Source organism: Branchiostoma lanceolatum, chromosome 4 (assembly GCF_035083965.1).
Source record: "Branchiostoma lanceolatum isolate klBraLanc5 chromosome 4, klBraLanc5.hap2, whole genome shotgun sequence".
Lineage (NCBI taxonomy): Eukaryota > Metazoa > Chordata > Leptocardii > Amphioxiformes > Branchiostomatidae > Branchiostoma > Branchiostoma lanceolatum.
The window spans coordinates 21,164,387-21,184,614 of record NC_089725.1 but is presented as its reverse complement, the minus strand read 5'-3'; the positions used below and the strand labels follow the sequence as shown (position 1 = coordinate 21,184,614).

Below are 20,228 nucleotides of genomic sequence, written 5' to 3'. Positions count from 1 at the left end.
AGCATGACAAAATTTCAGTGACTGGATTATCAGAACACAGTAACGTTACTATTATAAGTAACTTGCCAGTGTTGGTGTCAACGAAATTGAATTAAGAAATTCAGGTTATTTCCACAACCCTTTTAATGTAACAGTACACAACACGATAAGACATTACTTAGCCAACCTTAATGTCACCACAACAGTGTACAAAAACCCCAAAGGATTTGTTATGGCCATCCTGCATACCAGCAATGCTTTCTGAATCATCATCATCACTTTCTAAATCCATAGCAGATTTTGTCTTGTAATTTCTAATTCAATGCTAGTTTTCTCTTCTAAAGAGAACTTTTTCTGGAATTTGGTGCACTTCGAAAAGTAACAGTAACTGTTACAGTGGATTTATTAACTACTGGTTCATGTTACATTTCATATACATTTGGCAAGTAGCATTTAGAAATCTTACTTTAAAATCAAAAGACACATGTTTTGATTTGACATTACTGTATATTCTTTTATTGAAAGCCAGAAAAACATTCTTTGAATATACCTGTTTGGTACCCATGCCAAAGCCTACCAAACTGCTCAGCAAAACAACACGATGACAGAGCAGTTCTAGCATTTACCAAATGTTGTCAACTTCCTCTATTGTACCAATAGTACATTAAAACAACAATTCTGTACTTGTTCTGTACGGTACGGTACGGTACGGTACGGTACGGTACGGTACGGTACGGTACCGTACTGTACTGTACTGTACTGTACCCATAATCATGAGCAGGAAACATTACTATGTTATATGTTCTTGCTTATTGGCTCCTCTATTCTGGAAGACTACTCAGTTGAGATCAAACAAGTTGTCCTGCATGTCATGTAGCATCTGTTGAAATTTTGTACATTTGAACAGTCTCAGAAAATGTTGTCATTTCTGCACGCTCTCCTCAGTAATTGTAGCCTCCTCCTTGTCCATCTTGGTTATCGAGTGTTCCTGTCTCGACCTCAGTCTGCGCTGACGTTCCTCATACCTACTTAACCAGTCATTCTGGACCTCCTTCTGTGGGTCCACAATGATGGTAACACCAGCCACACCCAGACCTGCAAAATCATGCATCACTTACAATTTGTTTTGAAGCACTACAGGCCACAATAATCAAATTAGTCACTTAATAGCTCACCTAAATTGAAAAAGAAAATAAGTTACAAGTACAGAAAGCCTCCTTTATCGGTTTTGGTTTTCACTTATTCCACTCTTGATGAAAATTTACTTGTACCTTCTAATATTCATGACTCACTCAACGCAAGTATCATCATAACTTACATAAAGCAAAGAAGATCTTGAAGAGTGGTCCAGTGTCGCGGGTGTAGCGTAAGCGTGCTCTGCTACTCATGTAGACATAAACCCCTGCACCAATAAACGTCAGGCCTGAGATCCACCTGTCAAAAGAAAACACAAATTTGGTGTGAAAATGTAGTGATCAAAACTGTATAGTGTATACCGAGGCTTTTCGCAAGAATTCTGCATTTTGACTTTAATGAATAGGTTTCCAGTCTTACTGCAGTCACACTACTGCTGGAATAAACAATCACTTGTTATGGATGGGAAATAATACAGGTTGTCTGACATCTTTGAGCTATTGCTGAGCTCACATGCCTTAAAACCAAGCAGGTTGCTGCAACTAATGGGTCGTTCCCTTATGAATAATTCATGACTGCTGTATTTTTCTTCAAGAATGGAATGACAGTAAAACATATGGCATAACATGATTACGTCCCGGCTTCCTTCTGTATTGATATAGAGGTGAATACATGTAGTACAATAAGCAACTGTAACAATTGTGTTGAAAGTCCACACACCTGCATGATTGACACTTCTCTAGATACGTCTGCATGCTGCCCCGTGTGCCCAGCCCCATGTCCTTTGGTTCGGACAGCCAGGGGATCTTGGTGGGAGGGTACTGACTCAGCATGGCGGGGTCCCGGGGAATTCTCCTGTGCCGTGGAGGGGGTTCCTCGTGTGGCTCTGTACCTTCATCTGCAGCTGGAGTGGTGTCTGGTTCAGCAGCTCTTACACTCAGCACCGAGGCCAGGCGGCGGAACATGGTGCTACTTCTTGCTACAGCTGATTCATAGCAACAAAACAACACAGATGTTTATTGAATAACGTTTCATGTATAATGTTGTCAAGACTGGTGCATGGTGGTCTATATAAATGGCCTACTGTGACAATGTTGCTTACATACTTACTTACATTAATACATGCCATTACATCAGCAAGAACGTCAAGTGCGTGGCTGTCTCCAAACAATGACCTGACTTATAACTACATTCGAGCTGAGCCGTTCTTTAAGGACCAGTAGCGATTTTCACTACCAGTGTATCATCATCTGCAACATGAGGACACTGCACGTGTTTGCACATTAATGTAACAACACGGCATGATATGTCACCAATCAAATCTCATGATTTATGTACAATGCCCCACTGGTGTAAAACCAATCCTAGCTATGCAACCTGTCGACGGCGACGTCGTCATTTAGAGATAGATGAAAACACAAGTCGAGTCGACCTTACCAAGTGTGCTCCGATCGACATTAACCTTTGACCTTAAATTGGCTGTCTAATTTTGCATCGCCTGTGTAAACCACACTGTATACTGAAGTTTGTTAAAAATATGTTTATGGAATAAAAGTTACCTCAACGAATTCGTTAACATCGTTAGTTTCTGGGTTAGCATGTGAATCATTTCCACCTTTTCGTACTTAAATGAAGGCACTCAGTATTTCTGTGCGGTGGACAGTCCCAGTCAGCTGATGGGTACGGGGTTATGGGGTTACACGAGGTCAGCTGATTCGTCATGGCGGCGTGCAGTCCGTACGGCTCGTGGAAGTCTCCCATCTCCAGCGCGCTGGTGGCAGAGAGCGGCATCCGTCTGTCAGGCGTGCAGGTGGACAAGTCTGGCAAACACCCAGGTAAATCTCACCGCATTGAGTTTTCACATGTTTAAACTGTTTTCATAGCAAAAATTGTGACGTTCCGGATCGGTGACTAACGCGTTACAGAGTTGAGTCCATGGTCGATGTGGTCAGTGTCATGTCAGGCCATGAACTGTACAACCAAGGAGGATTAATAGACAATGTCTATTAACCCTCCTTGGTACAACGAAGTCTTCGTTAGATATTGTTACACATTCAGGCAATGATATGCAGTGGTTGGAGGCACTTCAACATTGCTCTTGATTGAAAAGTCAAATTCAGTATTTTCACTTTCAGAGGAAGAGCATTTGCAATGTGCAAACTTGGGGGCGTGGCCTGAAACAAATTCTTTGTCCTGAACTAGTTGTGCAGGTTTTTGGCAGTTCACCTAGTATGAATAGTCCACCTAGTATCAATCAAAATGAGATGTCATTAGTCAATGAAAGAACAACACCACAGGCAAAAGTTGCTGTGATATTTTCAATGGAGGGAGCTGTCACTTATGTTGGCTGGATGTGTTTTCATCAGACAGGGTATACTGGTCTGAGCTGCGTCCAGCTGAAGGCGGACGCATTGTGGTGTGTTCAAAGGACGGTGACTCCCAGCCCACTGAGTGGACCCCAGAAGGCTTCAATGCACGCACCCTCGTACACGAGTATGGTGGAGGAGCCACGTTTGTACACAGTGGAGTGGTGTACTTCTCCAACTTTAAGGACCAGCGTCTGTACAGACAGACTTCACCCGATGCTGCTCCTGAAACCATCACCCCTGCTGACTCAGGCTGGAGGTATGCAGATGGGGAGTTCTGTGAAAAGGTATGTGGCACCCATGTCAATATAAGATTCTGTACACTTTCCTATCATGATATAATCTTGCCTTTAAGTTTAACCTAACATCTTTGCACTTGTTTCCAATAAAAGGTAACTGTTAGAACCTTCTCAGGTGCAATGCTCGCTATCTTGTACTTGTAGGAGTGAATTTGCATATAGTAAAGAGCAAAGCCTTTTGTTGTATATCAAGAGTCAGAGACTTAACACTGTAATTATAACTATCAAACAAGCAAGAGGTTTGTTGTTGTTGTAGCTAAACATCATCACAGCAGTACGTGAGGACCATGGTGTTGTGGAGAGGGCTGAGGCCAAGGAAGCAGTCAACACTGTTGTGGCCATCCACCCTGACACACAGGAGCAGTTTGTGTTGGTGAGGTGGATGTACATTTTGAGTTAGTCTGAAATTTCCTAGTACAAATAGTTTTGTTTAGTAAAAGTAAATGTCAAAAGATGAAGGGAAACTGTAAATGCCTATAGTATCAGTACCATGGACAGGACCGTGAGTGGCAAATGTTGTGGAATGATGTGTGTTCAGTACTGCTGCTAGATGCAATATTTTATACAGCACAGTGAAACAATCGCTTCTTTGACTTGTACATCCGGGTGATTGCATAGCTTGTCTTTAACCTGCAGTGAAAGAGTTGGGATGAGGTAACCTCTTGGACCCTAGAGTATTATAAGATAGAGATTTTGACTGACTTGTCATAACTTTGGTCGCAAAGTAAGCATGCTCATCCCAAAGTCGGACATGGTTGATACAGACGCCATGTACTATGCTACTGCTCAGAAGCCTACATTTGTTGTCACCTTTTCCCTGCAGGCCTCAGGGTTAGACTTCTATGCCTCTCCCCGTGTGTCACCTGATGGCAAGAAGATCTGCTGGACCCAGTGGAACCATCCCAACATGGTCTGTTCAGTAATACTTGTCCACAATGCTGTTAGCGTGTAATGTGCTTATTCATGTACAATTGGTGATGATGAAGTTTGTCCATTGTGATTGTGATTCAGGGAGAGTATTCAGGCTTATGCTTTGTTTTTCAGACTTAACATGTAAAAGATAATGTTATATGTACAAACTGATGTAATAAATGAAGTTGGTGTGCTGTGTTCTCTCCAGCCTTGGGACTCTACTGAGATTTGGCAGGCTGACATGAAACCTGATGGGAAGGGGGTCATGGAAGCACACAAGGTTAGTCGACACTCTCATCTGCTGTGTTCTTTAAGTATGACATGTTGGCCTTTCCATGGTGCTGAAATCAGGATCAGGTCCTGGCTGAGGGCTACAGAGATATATTGTAATGCCTGCAGTCTAGAGGCAGCTCAGACATTTTCGTGCACTACAGTTTGTTGTAGATGCACATGTACTTACATGATCAGAATTTACATGTAGTCCCCTTATAGGGTCTCATGTAAGTTGAAACAGATCAGTTGTTAGGAAGCGTCATGATTGTGAAGTAATGGCAGTTGTTAGAGATGTCACTGATGTTGTCCATCATGTTAGGTGTGCGGTGGGGATGACGTCAGCGTCATGTATCCAAGATGGTCTCCCAGTGGAGAACTGTACTACATCAGTGATGTCACCGATTGGTGGAACCTGTATCATGTGACCCCATCAGGTGACCATGTTGCCATAGCACCCCAGGAGAAGGAAATTGGTAACCCACACTGGCAGTTTGGCACGACACCGTATGACTTTGATGCTGACAAAGGAGTAATCATTACTTCCTATGGCATGGTATGTGTGCAAGCTTTGAGTTCTTCAGCTTCTTTGATACATGCACATTTATGCCAAAGTTGTTTCATGATAACAAAGAGCTACTTGAGTGTTTCATAATTGCATGAGGAGCACTGTTTTTCCATATTATGAAATGCCATTCTTTTACACACCAACATTTATTGGTAGGAGCTTGGCGTCTATGACATGGGGAGTGGAAAGTACCATACGAATGTGGATACTGGGTTCAAGACCCACGTCTACTTGGTGATGGGTGGGAAGGGGTGTGCCTACTGCATAGCCAGCAGCCCCACACAGTTCCCCTGTGTCATCAGGGTCAACTATGCCACTTCTAAGGTAGGTACACTGTGTAATTATCTTTTAGAACTGTATCTACATTAAACTAGAGTAAATTGATAACGGTATGGATTGTTATTCCACAATCTCTTCACCATCTAAGTGCCTAGAAGAAAAGTATTGTCCTGAATGTACAGTATGCCCTAAAGTTGATTTATTTTGAAACTGTTTAACTGGTAATCTCATTGTGAAACACTGCAGACTGATACTGTGAAGAGTTCGAAGGAAGTGCCTGTGGACACAGGGTACTTGAGCATTCCAGAGGAGGTCACATTCCCTACTGCAGGCGGAGACAAAGCGCACGCCTACTTCTACCCTCCCAAGAACAAGGACTTCACAGCGCCAGAGGGAACCCTCCCCCCGCTGCTGGTGCGAGCACATGGCGGTCCCACATCCTCCTGTTCCAGCACCCTCAACCTCAACATCCAGTACTTCACCAGTCGTGGGGTGGGGCTGCTGGATGTTAACTACAGGGGCAGCACTGGCTATGGCACCATATACAGGAACAAGCTCAGACAGAAGTATGCTGACCTCAACATTTTGGCCATTGTTCGGGGAGGGTTGAAAATAAAAAGATTTCCGATTTGACATAATTATTCAATTCATTTAGCTATTAGCATGAAAGTTGAGTTGAGTCTGTAAATGACCTAAAGAAAACTAAACTCCAACTCAAGGAATTTGACTTACCAGAATTTTTGACCGAATCACTTGGTCTTCTTCAGCTATCTGACCCAAGTGCTGTAGACACATGATTTTTACGCATGTGTGACGTCAGCACTGGGTCAAAGTTTGTTGGAAGTCGGTATGATTTAAAAAAATCAACCTGCCATATTATCTTACAGGGAAATGATGGGGTCTTTGCTTACAATTAATGACCTGTATTGAGTGAGAGGTCTGAAATGTAAACATGTTACAATAAGATCTTTTAGGTCATAAAGTCTTCCTATTGAGTATCCTTGCCAAGTGCTGTTGGTTATTCATGCTGTGGTTCTGTTGCCAGCTGGGGGATCCATGATGTGGATGACTGTTGCCATGGAGCCCTGTATCTGGCAGGAAATGGTAAGGTGGACAAAAAGAGACTGGCCATCGATGGAGGGTCAGCAGGAGGGTACACTACTCTGGCATCCTTGGCCTTCAGGGACACCTTCCATGCTGGTAGGGACTTTCTTCTTGTTTGTTACTTCAACATTCTAACCGTGTTGCATGACTCAGAACGACGGTTATGAACATTTAGGTCTTAGCCTTTGTCTGACCTGTTAATGTTATACTAGTACACATATTGTTGTTAGTTCAAAATAATTCAAATGTATTGCAGTCTATACTTCCATTTGCTCTAAAATACTTAAAAAGTATTGTTTGTTACTCATTCTCTATCAATGTTAGTCTTATAGATTTATTTTGTTGTTATGTTATATTGTAGTACTTAATTTTATTTATACTTTGCACGCATCATGGCAGTTGTCATTCATAAGATGGTGTATCTTCCCTAGCCTTCTTACCATGTCATTGGCTGCTATTGTTACTAATTATGAAAATGTTCTATTTCTCACACAAATGTCTTTGAACCATCAGCTCTGAAGGCTGATCATAGTGCTGATGTTTGTAGCTCTTACCCCGACACTGAAAACCATGTGCAACACTTCCTTACCATATTATTAGGTGTAAGCCATTATGGTGTTGGAGACTTAGAGGCCTTGGCAAAGGATACTCACAAGTTTGAGAGCAGGTATTTGGACACAATTGTTGGTCCATATCCCAAGACGGAGAGCACATACAAGGAACGTTCTCCCATGAACCATGTGGACAAGCTGAGCTGTCCCATTGCATTGTTCCAGGGAGGGGAGGACAAGGTATGTAAGGCCAGGGTGGTACATCAAACTGTGACTGACAACTGACAACCAACTATTTCATGTGATCACTGTCTACTTTAGACACTGATGTTTGTATAATCTAAGAGGATATTGATCAGGTATGAGGAGAAAAGATTCTAACATCTTTGGACTGTGTTAAGTGTAGTTCATTAAAAACAACCTTGTTCCTGGAACCAAATTGCATCGCTGCAAAATTCTTACAAAAGAAGCCAAAAAACACACATCTGCTTTGAGACAACAATGGTGTACACTGTCATGGGAGCTTGTGTATTTTCTGCCTGGAAAGAAACTACAGGACATGTCTGCAAGTTAGCTCCCATGCAGTTGTGGCTCATCATTGATTAACCAAGTATCTGATTTCTTCATATCCTGACAATAGCCATTCTCAATACATTGACGTACTGTACTACATAACTAGGAGTAAGCCATTATGGAATTGGGGATATAGTGTCCTTGGAAGAGGAGGGCCACAAGTTTGAGGCGAGGTACTCTCACACTCTGATTGGCCCCTATCCTGAGTGCATTAACACATACAGAGATCGCTCCCCCATCAACCATGTGGACAAGTTGAGCTGTCCTATTGCATTGTTCCAGGGAGGGGAAGACAAGGTTGGTTTAAGTATAACATACATGAAGTCTCATGTAATGTAGACACAGTTGTCTCACACAAGGATATCTGTGTTGGTACATATCTTTACAAAACAAAATTAATGTGTTTTCCAACACGAGAGAACTGTCTCACTATGAACTCTGGTCTCCTCTCCGTCAGGGTAAATAACCTGCAGGACATGTAACATTATGGATATGTAACATGAACAATTGGTTGGAAGGGGAATAGGGTGATTGTAGTGACATGACATGTATGTTTTAATTCCTCTACATGATTGATACAGTTAAGTCCAAAATTGGTAAAGGTAGTTTGTGTCTTCCACAGATTGTGCCTCCTAACCAGGCAGAGATGATGTTTGAAGCAGTCAAGAACAAGGGGCTGCCCTGTGCCTTTGTACTCTTCCCGGGTAAGCCTTTAAAGTAGCACCTTCCCTGATGGTTTAATGCCATAATTCATCAAGCAAGTGTACTTCCTGTAAGATTAATATGTTAGTACAGTACAGTACCCCAAAACACATGAGTAGCTCTCATGAGCCGTTTTGTGGCAAATCTTAAGTAAATAAAAAATAAATAAAACAATATGTCAGATTTGTTTTTTTTGTCGGTAAACCTGGTCATACCAAGTTATGTTATGGATGTCATCAAGTGGAGACCTTAAATTGAATGTAAGAAAACCACATAAGGGAGCACACCCCAGTTTATTTGGGGTTTCAATTGGAGGCTGCGCACCCTGGAGTCTAGGTACTGTCTCTTCCAGGGAAGTTTTCCGAAGTAAATCAACTGTGTATGGGATGAAAGCCTATCCCTTCCGCCATAGGACCAGCTGAGTTCTGTTTCTTCAACCTCTCTAATTTTGGTAAATCAGGAGACAAAAACATAATTTTCACGTCAAAAACGATGGTCAAATTTTGGCACTTTTGCGTAGGATAAAACTTGTAGAAAAAATTTTCTAGGTAGAAACGACTGATGTTGTCAGAAAGAGAAAAACCTAGCGTACAGTCGAGCCAATAATAAAGAAAATTCTAGTACTTAGATTTCTTTAATCATCCACGGCGCGAGGCATGTCAGCATGACCCACAGAACGCAACAAAGGTCAATCTTCGGCCAAGGGACATTTCACCATCAATGCGGATGGATATCCGGAAGTAAGGCTCAGATAGAAACGCAATTTTCACCCAAAACACACCAATTCATACGCTTTTCAGCCATGCTAGTATCTAATGTCAGTTCGAAGCACATTATGAGAAATCTAAACTCAAACCCAGCCCCTCGAAACCCTTCCGTCACTTTTTTGTCGCGCACTTCTGTGGACCCCGGTCGCAGAAGAACTGGGGTGTGCACCGATAACTTCAGCACCAATCAGAATGCTCAGATACTGAAGTTAGTGTTCTCTTCCAGATGAACAGCATGGGTTCAGGAAGGCAGAAAACATCAGGAAGGCTCTGGATGGAGAGTTCTACTTCCTGGGCAGGGTGTTTGGCTATGAACCTGCTGACAAGGGTGGAGAGGTGAGAGCAGCTGTGTGTCTCTATAGTCTATGGGTTGTTTCCTTTGGAAAATTGGGTTGACAGTGCAAATGTAGACCACTGTGATCCGAAATGTACATGTATTGTTATTTGTCACATACAAGAACTCTGCTCTGTAGGTACCCATTGGTGGTAGGATCAACATCGTACTGTTTGAAGCTGAAACAGCATTTTCCTACTTGTGATCAACATTTTCTATCTTCTATCCCTTTGCAGATTGATATTGAGAACATGGATTAATCCCAAAGCCTGTGTGCGCAAGAAACCTTCAAGTCCTGAAGCACGAGTGGTGCAGAAAATTCCCAGGGCTACATGATTTAGATTCTACTGGAGTGTGACTCCAATGTGATCATAGATACAACAAAAGGGTGCCTGAATAGAAAGATTAGAAAAGGTGAAGACCTAAGTACACCACATAATTATGACTACTATATGATGATGTATGTGATAGAGTCGATTCCATGTCACCGAGAGGGTTTTCAGGTGATATTGCTAGTGTATTCAAACAATTTTAGATAAAAGACTATTCCAGTCAAAATAGTTCTAAATTGTTCAAACAATCAAGAATGAAAGTTTGAACATGTTTGAACTTATTTATATATGTTGGAACTATTTGGAAAGCAATTGCACATATATCTCATTATTTAGAACAATTTTCAAACATCTATGTGATTATTTCACTGTTCGAACATGTTGGAACAATTTGCATCATTTTTCAAATGGTAGATTTGGGTTATTGCCCCCATAAAAGTAGGTGCTAATCGCACTCTATTGTCTGCCTCTGTATATTTTTAGATTTCACGTCTGGGCTTTTGTTTTTAGGTGTCTCTGCATGGCACCCAGGCCTAATCCCCTATACTTTGCAGGGATGTGTGAATTGCCCTGTTCCCATCCCACTGACCCAGTCATACCATGTTGTTATAATGTTGGAACATGTAGGAACAAATGATCAACCTGTTTTCCAACAGTTTCGAAAATAATACAAATAACATATGCAATGTTAGAAATTTGTCTAACATGTTGGAACACAGCAGAAACTAATTAGAACATCAAATGAATGTTGGAAATTGTTCTAAACAGTCACTTATCTCCCTTAGATTGTTACAAAGGTTTTGCAAATGTTAGAATAAAAGGCAACAAACACCCTCTCGGTAATGCGGAATTGACTCTAGTAATAATGATCATAGCTTTTCAATTGTGAACTTGGCTGGGTTTTTATGAAATAGACCACTTATGCTTGGAGTTAAAGAGCATTTATTGCATATACATGGATACAAGATAAACACATATCAGTGACATGTGTCCGTACTGTGTCTCTAGTCTCTGTCGAAACAGTATCTGCTTTAGGATAATATGCTCCAGTGAAAAATTGCTATCTAGCTTAGAGCAGTCAGTCCACGGTTCCCTAGTTTCTGATGACTACAGAAGAACAGCCTTATTCCTATTGATAAAGTTGAACTGCAGAGTTCAATTCATCTCCTCTCATCCAGTTCAGAAACGTAATGCACTGCTCCGACCAGGGGGTGGGGGTGGAGGTTGCTGGTGCCTGGGGGGCTGGGGTGCATTCGGGTCAAAGGATCTGACCAGGAGGGTCATTTTGGGCCCAGTTTTCCAAGAAAGGCCTGAGGTGTCTATGACAGAAGCCTCTGCATACACAGTGTGGTTCCCCGGGAAAGGGAAGTGAAGAAGGAACTGTGCGCTGAAGTAGTCATTGTGTGGTTCCACCAGCTCCTGAAGCTCATTGTTGAGGTTGTCCACTCGGACCTGGAGGAGTATATCGCAATGTTGAGGTACACTGGAAGACTTAGCTTTGGCAGCTTACTGTCCTGCACTTCAGGCATTTAATAAATGTAACAAGAGACATTTCCTGCCTATTTCTTCTGTTTCATATATTTTTGCTGATACACATGTAGAGGGAAAACTTTTTTATGGGTCCTACATATACAGTTCACCTTATTGCCAACAGGAAATTTCTCTAAAAATCAACAACTTGAACCAGAGATGATAGATACAATGTATATTAATAAACAAAAGTATATAAAAGGTTAAGGATCACCTTCTGTTCCTGTGGAATCTTGGTATCAGAACTGGATGACACATCCAGGCAGACTTTGTTGACAGCCCTGAACAGCCCTGGTTTGGCCCCATGCTGAATCACACCCTCCACTTTCAGTGCCAGCTGTGTGTCCGTGGAGACCAGAACAGGGTCATTCACGCTGCGCTGACTTGGGGACAGGGCAAGCTGCAGAAGTAAAGAAGTACATGTAAGAGTCAAAAGCTGTATAAGACAAGTACTGTACATTGATACATGGATATTTTTTTTAGTTACAGAATCACGAGCAATGATGTGTCAGGAAAAAATAAATCGTAGTTCTATCGAGAGGTGAACAAACCTTGATTTGAGTTGACTGCAGTGCCTGGAAGAAGTACCTGGGGAAGTGCAGGGGTTCCCTTAGCAGCATACAGGAGGCTTTGAAAACACTGGATACTTGCTGTAAAACAAAAGTCAGTTATATGGCTTGCATGCTACATGTACTTTATTACTTATTAGTCTACGGAATAAGCATAGACAATGGATGAGTACTGTTGATTAAAAATTCAGACCACTGCGCGTTTCAACTGAATAAAGATAAGAAAATATGAATCAAAAGGGGAACAAAATAATCTTTCCCCTGGTGAAATCAGAACTTACCACATGTGTGATAGCCGAGCCCTGGGCCTCCCCAAGGGTTTTCTGCACCATTTTCAGCACATCCTGGAACACGGGGGGTAGGGCCTCTCCACCAGACTCACCCCTACTGAAGTCTGGTACATCCCACTGGATATTGTACACATCTGCTGAACTGTGGGCAGGTTCAACATCAGGTTTCAGTAGCACTTTGAATACCATAAAAAACACTGAAATACAGGGTGAGATACAACAGAGCTATTTTGGGCAGGAATGTTACTCTATGTTATTAAAGATAATAAAAGAACTCACATGTACTGATGGTTGTGCAATACCAGCACATCCACAACATGGGCCATGAGCAGGCAACCCTGTTGTAAGCTGGCGCATGTGATAAGGAGAAGAAACATCCACTTTTATCTGTAATTCATGTCATACATATCAACCAGTACCAGTGTCTACAAAGCTACATTCTAAGGATGTCTGCATCCATTTGAACAGACTGGACATGTCTATTCAGATAAATGGTGAGCACTTGGCTATTCTTAGTTATCTTACGTTGGTCATTTCTTGCTCCTCTACACTGCATGATTTTCAGTGCCATCCTTACTTCAAATCAACCACAAAGGATACTGTGTCAGGCTCTTCAGTGTTGTGAGATCAGCATCAAAAGAAGCCTGCAGAAGATCACCATATTTGGCTGAAAGCATACGGAACTGGGCGACACACTGCTGCAACTGTGGAAGACAGACAAAACAAAAAGTTTGTCAATCTGGACAACAATCCTGGGTTCAGGCGGGAACACAAAGAAAAATTCAGATTCTGTACTGTTACAAACCTATTCTTCATATACTGGGGAGCCGAGCTAACAGTGGTAAGTAACCATTGGCATCTTTCAAGCAGGTAGCCCCTCTTCCAAAGTTGGAATAGTCACAAGGCTGAGAAGTGTACCTGAGTCCCTATTCTCCCAGTTCTCTGTATCTCTTTCCCAGACACGTTGGCCATGGCTGTGGCGATGGCCGGGGGTGGACAGGTCTGTAGGGTGGAGCAGGCAGCCAGGAGGTTGGCATGTGCCTGCAGCAGCTCTGCCCGCAGCTGGCTGAACTGGGTCTGGAACTCCAGCGGGAAGGTGGGGGTCACTGATGCCTGCAGGACGAGGAGTTGTGCACGTAAGGCATGTCAGTTTCAACATCTAACTACAGGGTAGTGTTTGATAGTTTCACAAAATAAGTTCCATCAGAAACTTGTAGTTGCTTTTATTTAGCTTGAAGTAGATGAGTTTGTTTAAACCTTAGTATTGCACATTGGGTAGCCTGATCAACACAATTCCACCCTTGCAAAGTACATCCTATACATTTAATAACACAAGAAAATATATTACTGGGGACGAACGCATGAGCATTACAAACTGTTCTCGGATGCAAGTATATAACACAGTATAAGGAACTGTTTATATTCATAATAGACTACCTTCAGAGCAGTAGTTCCCTTCTGGTAGTGCCCACAGGCTTGAGCCAGTGTCACAGTGCCTTTGTGTTGAGGCTGGTCTGGATGGATGTGGGAAAGTTGCTCCTCCCCAGCACAGAACTCCCCTAGTGATATCAGCCAGAAGTGCAGGTGCTCAGATGCAACAAGAGATGGCAGACGCTGTAGCAATTTGACAGCAACTGTGTGGTGACCCTGCAAATGTATATCATACATGACAGGTCATTACCTTAAATGTATACCATACATGACAGGTCATTACCTTAAAAGCCTCTTATCAGCACGGCAAAAAAGAGCAAAATATAAACATAGGAAAAAGGAAAACTGGTAAGTACCAAGGAGGTGTATTTAACCTCCTTGTAAGTACAAAGATAATAGAAACTCTTTTATCTCTATTAACTCTTTTTATCACAAGCACAAACATATATCTAGAATCACATTGTAGCCCACTAAAAGTATTTTACCCATCTGGCAGCTTGTCTGGCCACGCAGAATGCAGTCCAGTGGTTGGGATCAGAAGTCAAGCTGTCTATCAAAGTCTTGGTCATGTGACCAGGCAGAGGAACAGGACATGCCATCAGTACAAGGGAGGTCAGTAAAACCTGCAAAAAATGAATACAACAATGTTTGAAAATACAGTATAAAGCATGTTGATAGCTTTTGTTTCACAAAATTTGTAAAGGAATCTAATGGAGTTGTCTACAAACATATACTCAAAACATGCCTGGAAGTCTTGTTGCTTGTCCTGTGGCATGGCAGACACTTCATGAAGTCTGTCCAGAAGGTCAAACCTGAGTTGTTCCAGGCCAGAAGGACAGGTACTCCCCACCGCTGCCAGCCCCTGGTACAGCAGCAAGGGCATCTCTCCTAAGTAAAGGAACAACGTCTATCAAGCACTGCCTTTCTTTGCAGGATATCTTACACTTCAACAATCATCACTTGCTAATACCAATAGAAAAGAAGATTTTTATGTCAGTATACATAATTCATGTTTCTTGCCATTTCTTTACTTCCATAGCTATGCTGTACCAGTACATCATGACCATTTCAGGGAAGGCTGTTCTATTTCTCAGAGCTGACCTTGAGCCACATCCAGGAGGCTGTAGATGGTGTCTGCTAATGAGGAGGCCAACGCTGGGAAACTCTTACACAGGCAGCTCACACAGCTCAGGGACTTCTGTGAAAGCATGGTTATGTTAATATTGATTTCAAAATGCACTGTAAACTGCAAAATAACTAAGGTAACCATCTTAGTTAGCAATTTTTATCTGCACTTTTTCTATTGTTCTGTACTAAATCTTGATGGGTTTGATAAGCAAATTCTTATTATAACATAAAAGATGTTAGCACTGTATCATGTTACTGTCATGTACTTTCTGAAGATATTTTCTTCAAGAGTGAAGGAAACAACTAGAAGTAACTCTCTACAAATAGCTGATGGTCTACACATCTATAATAGCCAACCTTGAGCATGAGCTGGTGCTGTTCTGTTGTCTCCGTCACACAAACCGTGAGTAGAGACTCCACAGCTGCCACGCACTGGTTCAGCAATGTCTCATCTACCTTACTACTGGCACCTGAAACAGGTAAATAGCAAGCCATTTCAATAATCAACTTTGTTACACAGCAATATGACATAACATGTTACCAGGACACTATTTCTAACAGCATAAATGAAATTCAAAATAGTAAATTATAATCCTCCCACACCATAAGGTGTATAGGGCGGTGCCCATCTCCGTTTCATAGCCCTTGGCCACACTGTGGTGCAATCACTGCAGCAGGGGGCTAGTTCACTGGCAGAAATTCAAAATAAGCAGATAGAAAATCCAGATTTCTACCTTTGCTGAGCTGGCATGCAAGATTGGTCAGCACAGTGGATGCCTCTGTGGAGATGGCAATGTTGCTATGGTAACAGTTCTCCAAACACACCTCCATCAAAGATGATTCTGAAGAATGAAAAACAGGATGGCACTGTCGGTAATTTTAATGTGATTTTAATTTAGTGCATTCATAAGACTGTAAAAATATATTGCAATAGTTGTGATGGCAGTGTTGGTAAGCCTCCATGAGGCTGATTGGAAACCCAATGATGTAATCTTGTACAAAGTGATAGTACCAGAGACACTGAACTACTTTCCAAAAAATCAGGCAAGATACAATTGATACTGTCCCAAATAATCTAGCCATCACAGACTTCTGACCTTTTGTGATGAGGGGTGAGGATTCTGCCAGCACACTCAGCACTGTCAGGGCTCGCAGCTTCAGGTTGTCATATGGGGTGATGGAGATGAAACTGCACAGTACCTGCAGGACCGGGCCAGAGTAATATACACAAGAGATCATTAATTGGAACTATGGCTATTACTTATCTTAACACCAGATCTTAAAACCAGACACGAACAGGTCTGCATTGCTGGCACAAACAATAACAATATTTATTCAATTGGGGACATAGATTGCTATGGGTTTCATACATTTTCAAAACAAACTACAGAAACATGTACGTCAAGTAAAGGTATTTTACAGGCTGGTGTGTTACGCCTTATGGCGGTTATACCGGCTATATAGATACAGATACAGAGAGTAATATAGCAAGTTAGATTTTCTGTTGCTAACAAACTGGCTCAACATGATGTATATCTAATTGTCAACAATTTCTGTTGCTAACAAACTGGCTCAACATGATGTATATCTAATTGTCAACAATTTCTGTTGCTAACAAACTGGCTCAACATGATGTATATCTAATTGGCTATATCAGATGCAGGATGATGCAGCTGACTGTGACAAACAGCACTGCAGGATAAAATCTTCACCTGTAGATTGTGCTGAGCCCACATGTGTGGGGCCTTCTTGGTCAGCAGGTGGAGATCACTCAGCACCTTCAGCTTAATGGCGCGACGGGGATCTTGTTGTAGATAGTGTAGCAATAGCTCAACCTGTAACAATGCAGGCATTGGTCAAATTAATTATAACATCGTGTTCTGTACAAAGAATGCATAACACAGTTGGCATTAACATGCTGATGATGCCAGGAAATATATTTGCAACACCTGTATGACAATAAGGATATAAGCAGTAAGATCCTCATGATGGAATCCTACTACTGTAAATGCAGAAATGTTTGCGGTGGTAAAACCACAGTGAACAATTTTGTCCAATACTGTAGCAGTATGTGACTATAGCGGTGTCGTGAACTCAAAAACCGCCGCGAACACTCCATTTTCGCCTTGGCGCGAAATTAAAACCACACGAACTTAAATGCATTTACAATATCACCAATGCAATTGAGAAACTTCAGCGGACTAAGCTTGGAAAGCTTGTGCTTTGGGGACTTAATCTCACTTAGTGTTTCAACTGACCAGCCTCAATTACATAGCAATTCATATACACAGTAGCGTAGATGTCTACATTTTACTTCATTATACTTTTAAGAACAGACAGTGAACAAGACACACCTGCTGTGGGATGTCAATTAGAGTCTGTGCAGACAGCAGGGAAAGTGTGTGGAGGGTGACCATGACGAACCCACGGGCGGGGTAGGAGGGCAGCATGTCCACACACAGCTGCCGCACCTTGGCTGCAGTCTGGGCATCATGGTGCATGTGCTGGAAGATGGGGATCAGTCTCAGCTTCATCTCAACTGGAGTGGCAAGACCTGTGGTGATGGCAGGGACAGGTGTCAGTAATGAAAATGATACCTTCTACTTTTGTTTTTTCTAAATTCATGGAATAATGCATTTGAAGCAGTGTCAAAAATACAACATGCAAAAATATGAGGTCAGTGTAAAGAATACAGACTGTATGTTCAAACCTTGAATCATCTCTGCTATCTTGTTACAAATTCCAACAGCAAATGTTCTGAGGGGAGAAGAACAAGGCATGTATGTGACGATAAAGATTACAAGTAGACAAAATAATAAATTAAAAAGAATGGACCCATATATTTGGTGTTCCCTACATACCAGTGCACACAGTTTTACCTATAGCTTTGATATGAGAAACACCCTAAAGCTTGTAATACCTGGACTGAGCTATTATAGCTTTGATATGACAGGGCTCGAAATACTGGGTGCATGTGCACCCAGAATTGGAGCTGTGCAGCTAATTTTTAACTGTTGGTGCACAGGTGCACCTAGATATTTTTGTAGGCTATAGGGGTAAGATACTATTGTACACTAGCATACAAAATACATGTATTCTTGAAATCTAAGAATCAGAAAAAGTAACACTTTGTTTGATGTATTTCTTACTTGTTTCATATTTTGAAGTGAGCTATAGAATAACACATTGAAATTCTTAAGAGAGGCTTAGTGCTATAATTCTACTTTATTTTAAGTTGTGCACCCGAATTTCTTTCTGTGCACCTGAATCTTTTGGTTGGGTGTACCACTGCACCTATCCCCAAAAATGAATTTCGAGTCCTGATATGAGAAACAGCTTATAATACCTGGACTGAGCTGCAAAGCAAGATGCAGCAAATATAGCTGCCTCCAGCTCCACTTCATCATGGGAGTCCAGACTGGTGCGGATGCTGTGATGAGTGTTCTTCCTCTCACTGATGATGCAGGCAATGCTGCCCAAAACCCTGCACAATTATTGCAATTGAGTATCAATAAAAAAAACAATCTTGCTAGGGCTATGTTTAAAAACAAACACATCTACGACACATACCATCTACTGTTGACATACCAGATATAATACAAATTTTGCCAAAGTGATCAAATCCAATCATGGCATGGCAAAGAAGTTTAACTTTCAAATGGCAAGAGCTCTAAGAATTGTTGAAAAGACATCGAGTATCTGCTTCTATATTGCCTCACCTCAAAGTAAGTGCCCTAGCAATGGGGTCATTACTGTGGATGACAGAGAAGATGCGCCTCAGGAATTCATCCACATTCAGTATCTTATCCAGATGTTTTTCGCTCTGTTGGGTCACTCGTAGAACACACAGCCGCAAAAAGTTGTTTCTAGGGGGAGGGAAGACAACTGGTTTATAATGGACGATAAATCTACATACCAGTACAACAAAGCAGTATCTTGTAGTTTACATAAACAAGGACACTATGCTTGCTGGACAATAGCTATCAACTGTACATTCAATTGGTGTTCTCTCCAAGTCTTTGACACTTACCCTATTCTGAAGACATCTGCCAGCTTCAGGAATGATGAGTTGATCAGGATTGGGAAGGGGTACTTCTCAAAAAGCCTTGGAAAGCGGACAATGGCCTCACACTGCTCTCCGACACGGGTGGAACGGAGACCTACACATTTTCACAAAAAATTACTGAACCATGCAAATGACATTTCTTTCCTATTGTATTGTATTCCTCTTCTTAGAACTTTTCTTTATAACAGGACTACGAGGAGTTACAGGACCCAATCCTTTAGTGAAACTCTAACATTGTGCCTTCAGTATTTGGCATCTTGGCGGTACTGAAACTCATGGCACTGCGTCCTTGGAATCATCGACTGGCCTACTTGACCAGAAACAGGAAACAAGATGGCGAACAGAAGGTGTCATAATTCTAAGTCAGAAGTCACCAAGTGCTAAAAACCTAGCGAGAAATCAACAAGAACTGAAACCTAGCGACCAGCACAGCACCTGGAGACCATGTCTAACGAAGTAATAGACGTTAAACAAGGACAACAACAACAACAACAATAATTCCAAGATGGCGGCACCCGTCAATGCGGATGAGTCTAAAACAGGTTTCGCTATTGCTAACCTGCAACTTCTGACTTAGAACTTAGACATACAAAAATACAGCACTACTTCATAGTAAGTTGTATATATGTGAAGTACATGTATGTGTGAGATTTATATGCAAACCACTACTGCCCCCCCATCATAATTTGATACCACGAGTCGAAAAGGAATCATATGTACCAACCATTTTGTATCAAACTGTCCAGATACAATGTACAGACCTTTATCAAGCTCCAGAAGTGCAGAGTTTGCATCTTGTTCCTGATCAGCCCCATATTTTTCCGCTCCTAATCCTGAAAATTTGGACCCAGTCGTTCCCGAAGCCATGGTTGTTTTGAGGTCAAATGTGAAAGTTCAAAGCCTACCTTTTGGAGCAACCAATAATAAATTCTTTCTTACTCTTAGAATGTGTTAGTTAAAGTATTTTATTGCCATGGTTTTAACAAAGGATCATGAAGACACTTCTATAAAAGAAAGCATGAAATATTGGATCAAAAAAGGTCA

At 41.7% G+C, this 20,228-nt stretch overlaps 3 protein-coding genes across 8 annotated transcripts; 1 reads left to right on the top strand and 2 right to left on the bottom strand.

Moving 5' to 3' along the window:
- Positions 1-105: 105 nt before the first annotated feature.
- Positions 106-2,626, bottom strand: LOC136433298 (uncharacterized). 5 transcript variants are annotated; one of them, XM_066425361.1, is made up of 4 exons: positions 2,551-2,626; positions 1,834-2,098; positions 1,298-1,413; positions 106-1,074 (listed from the first exon to the last, which is right to left on the bottom strand). In XM_066425361.1, exons 2-4 carry the CDS (start codon positions 2,076-2,078, stop codon positions 902-904), a joined length of 534 nt encoding a protein of 177 aa, XP_066281458.1. In that variant the 5' UTR covers positions 2,079-2,098; positions 2,551-2,626; the 3' UTR covers positions 106-901. The 5 variants fall into 5 exon arrangements, with proteins under 5 accessions (XP_066281458.1, XP_066281456.1, XP_066281455.1 ...); XM_066425359.1 differs by having other exon boundaries at positions 2,491-2,560; XM_066425358.1 differs by lacking the exon at positions 2,551-2,626 and adding an exon at positions 2,452-2,545.
- A 168-nt stretch (positions 2,627-2,794) lies between these two features.
- On the top strand, positions 2,795-10,265 carry LOC136433291 (dipeptidyl-peptidase 5-like). Of its 2 annotated transcripts, none has more exons than XM_066425339.1 (13): positions 2,795-2,948; positions 3,480-3,766; positions 4,035-4,151; positions 4,602-4,688; positions 4,899-4,970; positions 5,283-5,516; positions 5,685-5,852; positions 6,054-6,373; positions 6,853-7,007; positions 8,142-8,332; positions 8,658-8,739; positions 9,731-9,840; positions 10,075-10,265. In XM_066425339.1, exons 1-13 carry the CDS (start codon positions 2,834-2,836, stop codon positions 10,096-10,098), a joined length of 1,962 nt encoding a protein of 653 aa, XP_066281436.1. In that variant the 5' UTR covers positions 2,795-2,833; the 3' UTR covers positions 10,099-10,265. The 2 variants fall into 2 exon arrangements, with proteins under 2 accessions (XP_066281436.1, XP_066281435.1); XM_066425338.1 differs by lacking the exon at positions 8,142-8,332 and adding an exon at positions 7,512-7,702.
- Positions 10,266-11,095: 830 nt separating this feature from the next.
- On the bottom strand, positions 11,096-20,089 carry LOC136433289 (integrator complex subunit 7-like). Its single transcript, XM_066425333.1, has 21 exons — positions 19,946-20,089; positions 19,149-19,278; positions 18,838-18,984; positions 18,465-18,602; positions 17,829-17,875; positions 17,473-17,672; positions 16,831-16,953; positions 16,216-16,318; positions 15,853-15,960; positions 15,476-15,588; positions 15,092-15,188; positions 14,736-14,878; positions 14,476-14,613; positions 13,997-14,206; positions 13,478-13,672; positions 13,160-13,263; positions 12,839-12,907; positions 12,551-12,701; positions 12,252-12,350; positions 11,915-12,100; positions 11,096-11,622 (listed from the first exon to the last, which is right to left on the bottom strand). The coding sequence occupies exons 1-21, from the start codon at positions 20,049-20,051 to the stop codon at positions 11,350-11,352; spliced, it is 2,880 nt and encodes a 959-aa protein (XP_066281430.1). The 5' UTR covers positions 20,052-20,089; the 3' UTR covers positions 11,096-11,349.
- Between the last annotated feature and the right edge of the window lie 139 nt (positions 20,090-20,228).

Bases quoted from the DNA above. Each gene is read 5' to 3' on its own strand.
- LOC136433289 (XM_066425333.1), bottom strand. From the start codon at position 20,051: ATGGCTTCGGGAACGACTGGGTCCAAATTTTCAGGATTAGGAGCGGAA. The intron at 18,603-18,837 runs GTGAGGCAATAT...ATAATTGTGCAG, and splicing joins GCTAGGGCACTTACTTTGAG to GGTTTTGGGCAGCATTGCCT. The intron at 12,351-12,550 runs GTAAGTTCTGAT...TTTGTTTTACAG, and splicing joins GCTCGGCTATCACACATGTG to CAAGTATCCAGTGTTTTCAA.
- LOC136433291 (XM_066425339.1), top strand. From the start codon at position 2,834: ATGGCGGCGTGCAGTCCGTACGGCTCGTGGAAGTCTCCCATCTCCAGC. The intron at 4,689-4,898 runs GTCTGTTCAGTA...TGTTCTCTCCAG, and splicing joins AGTGGAACCATCCCAACATG to CCTTGGGACTCTACTGAGAT. The intron at 9,841-10,074 runs GTGAGAGCAGCT...ATCCCTTTGCAG, and splicing joins CTGCTGACAAGGGTGGAGAG to ATTGATATTGAGAACATGGA.
- LOC136433298 (XM_066425358.1), bottom strand. From the start codon at position 2,512: ATGACGACGTCGCCGTCGACAGGTTGCATAGCTAGGATTGGTTTTACA. The intron at 1,414-1,833 runs GTGTGTGGACTT...TTCTTTTGACAG, and splicing joins GAGAAGTGTCAATCATGCAG to GTGGATCTCAGGCCTGACGT. The intron at 1,075-1,297 runs GTAAGTTATGAT...ATGATTTTGCAG, and splicing joins CAAGATCTTCTTTGCTTTAT to GTCTGGGTGTGGCTGGTGTT.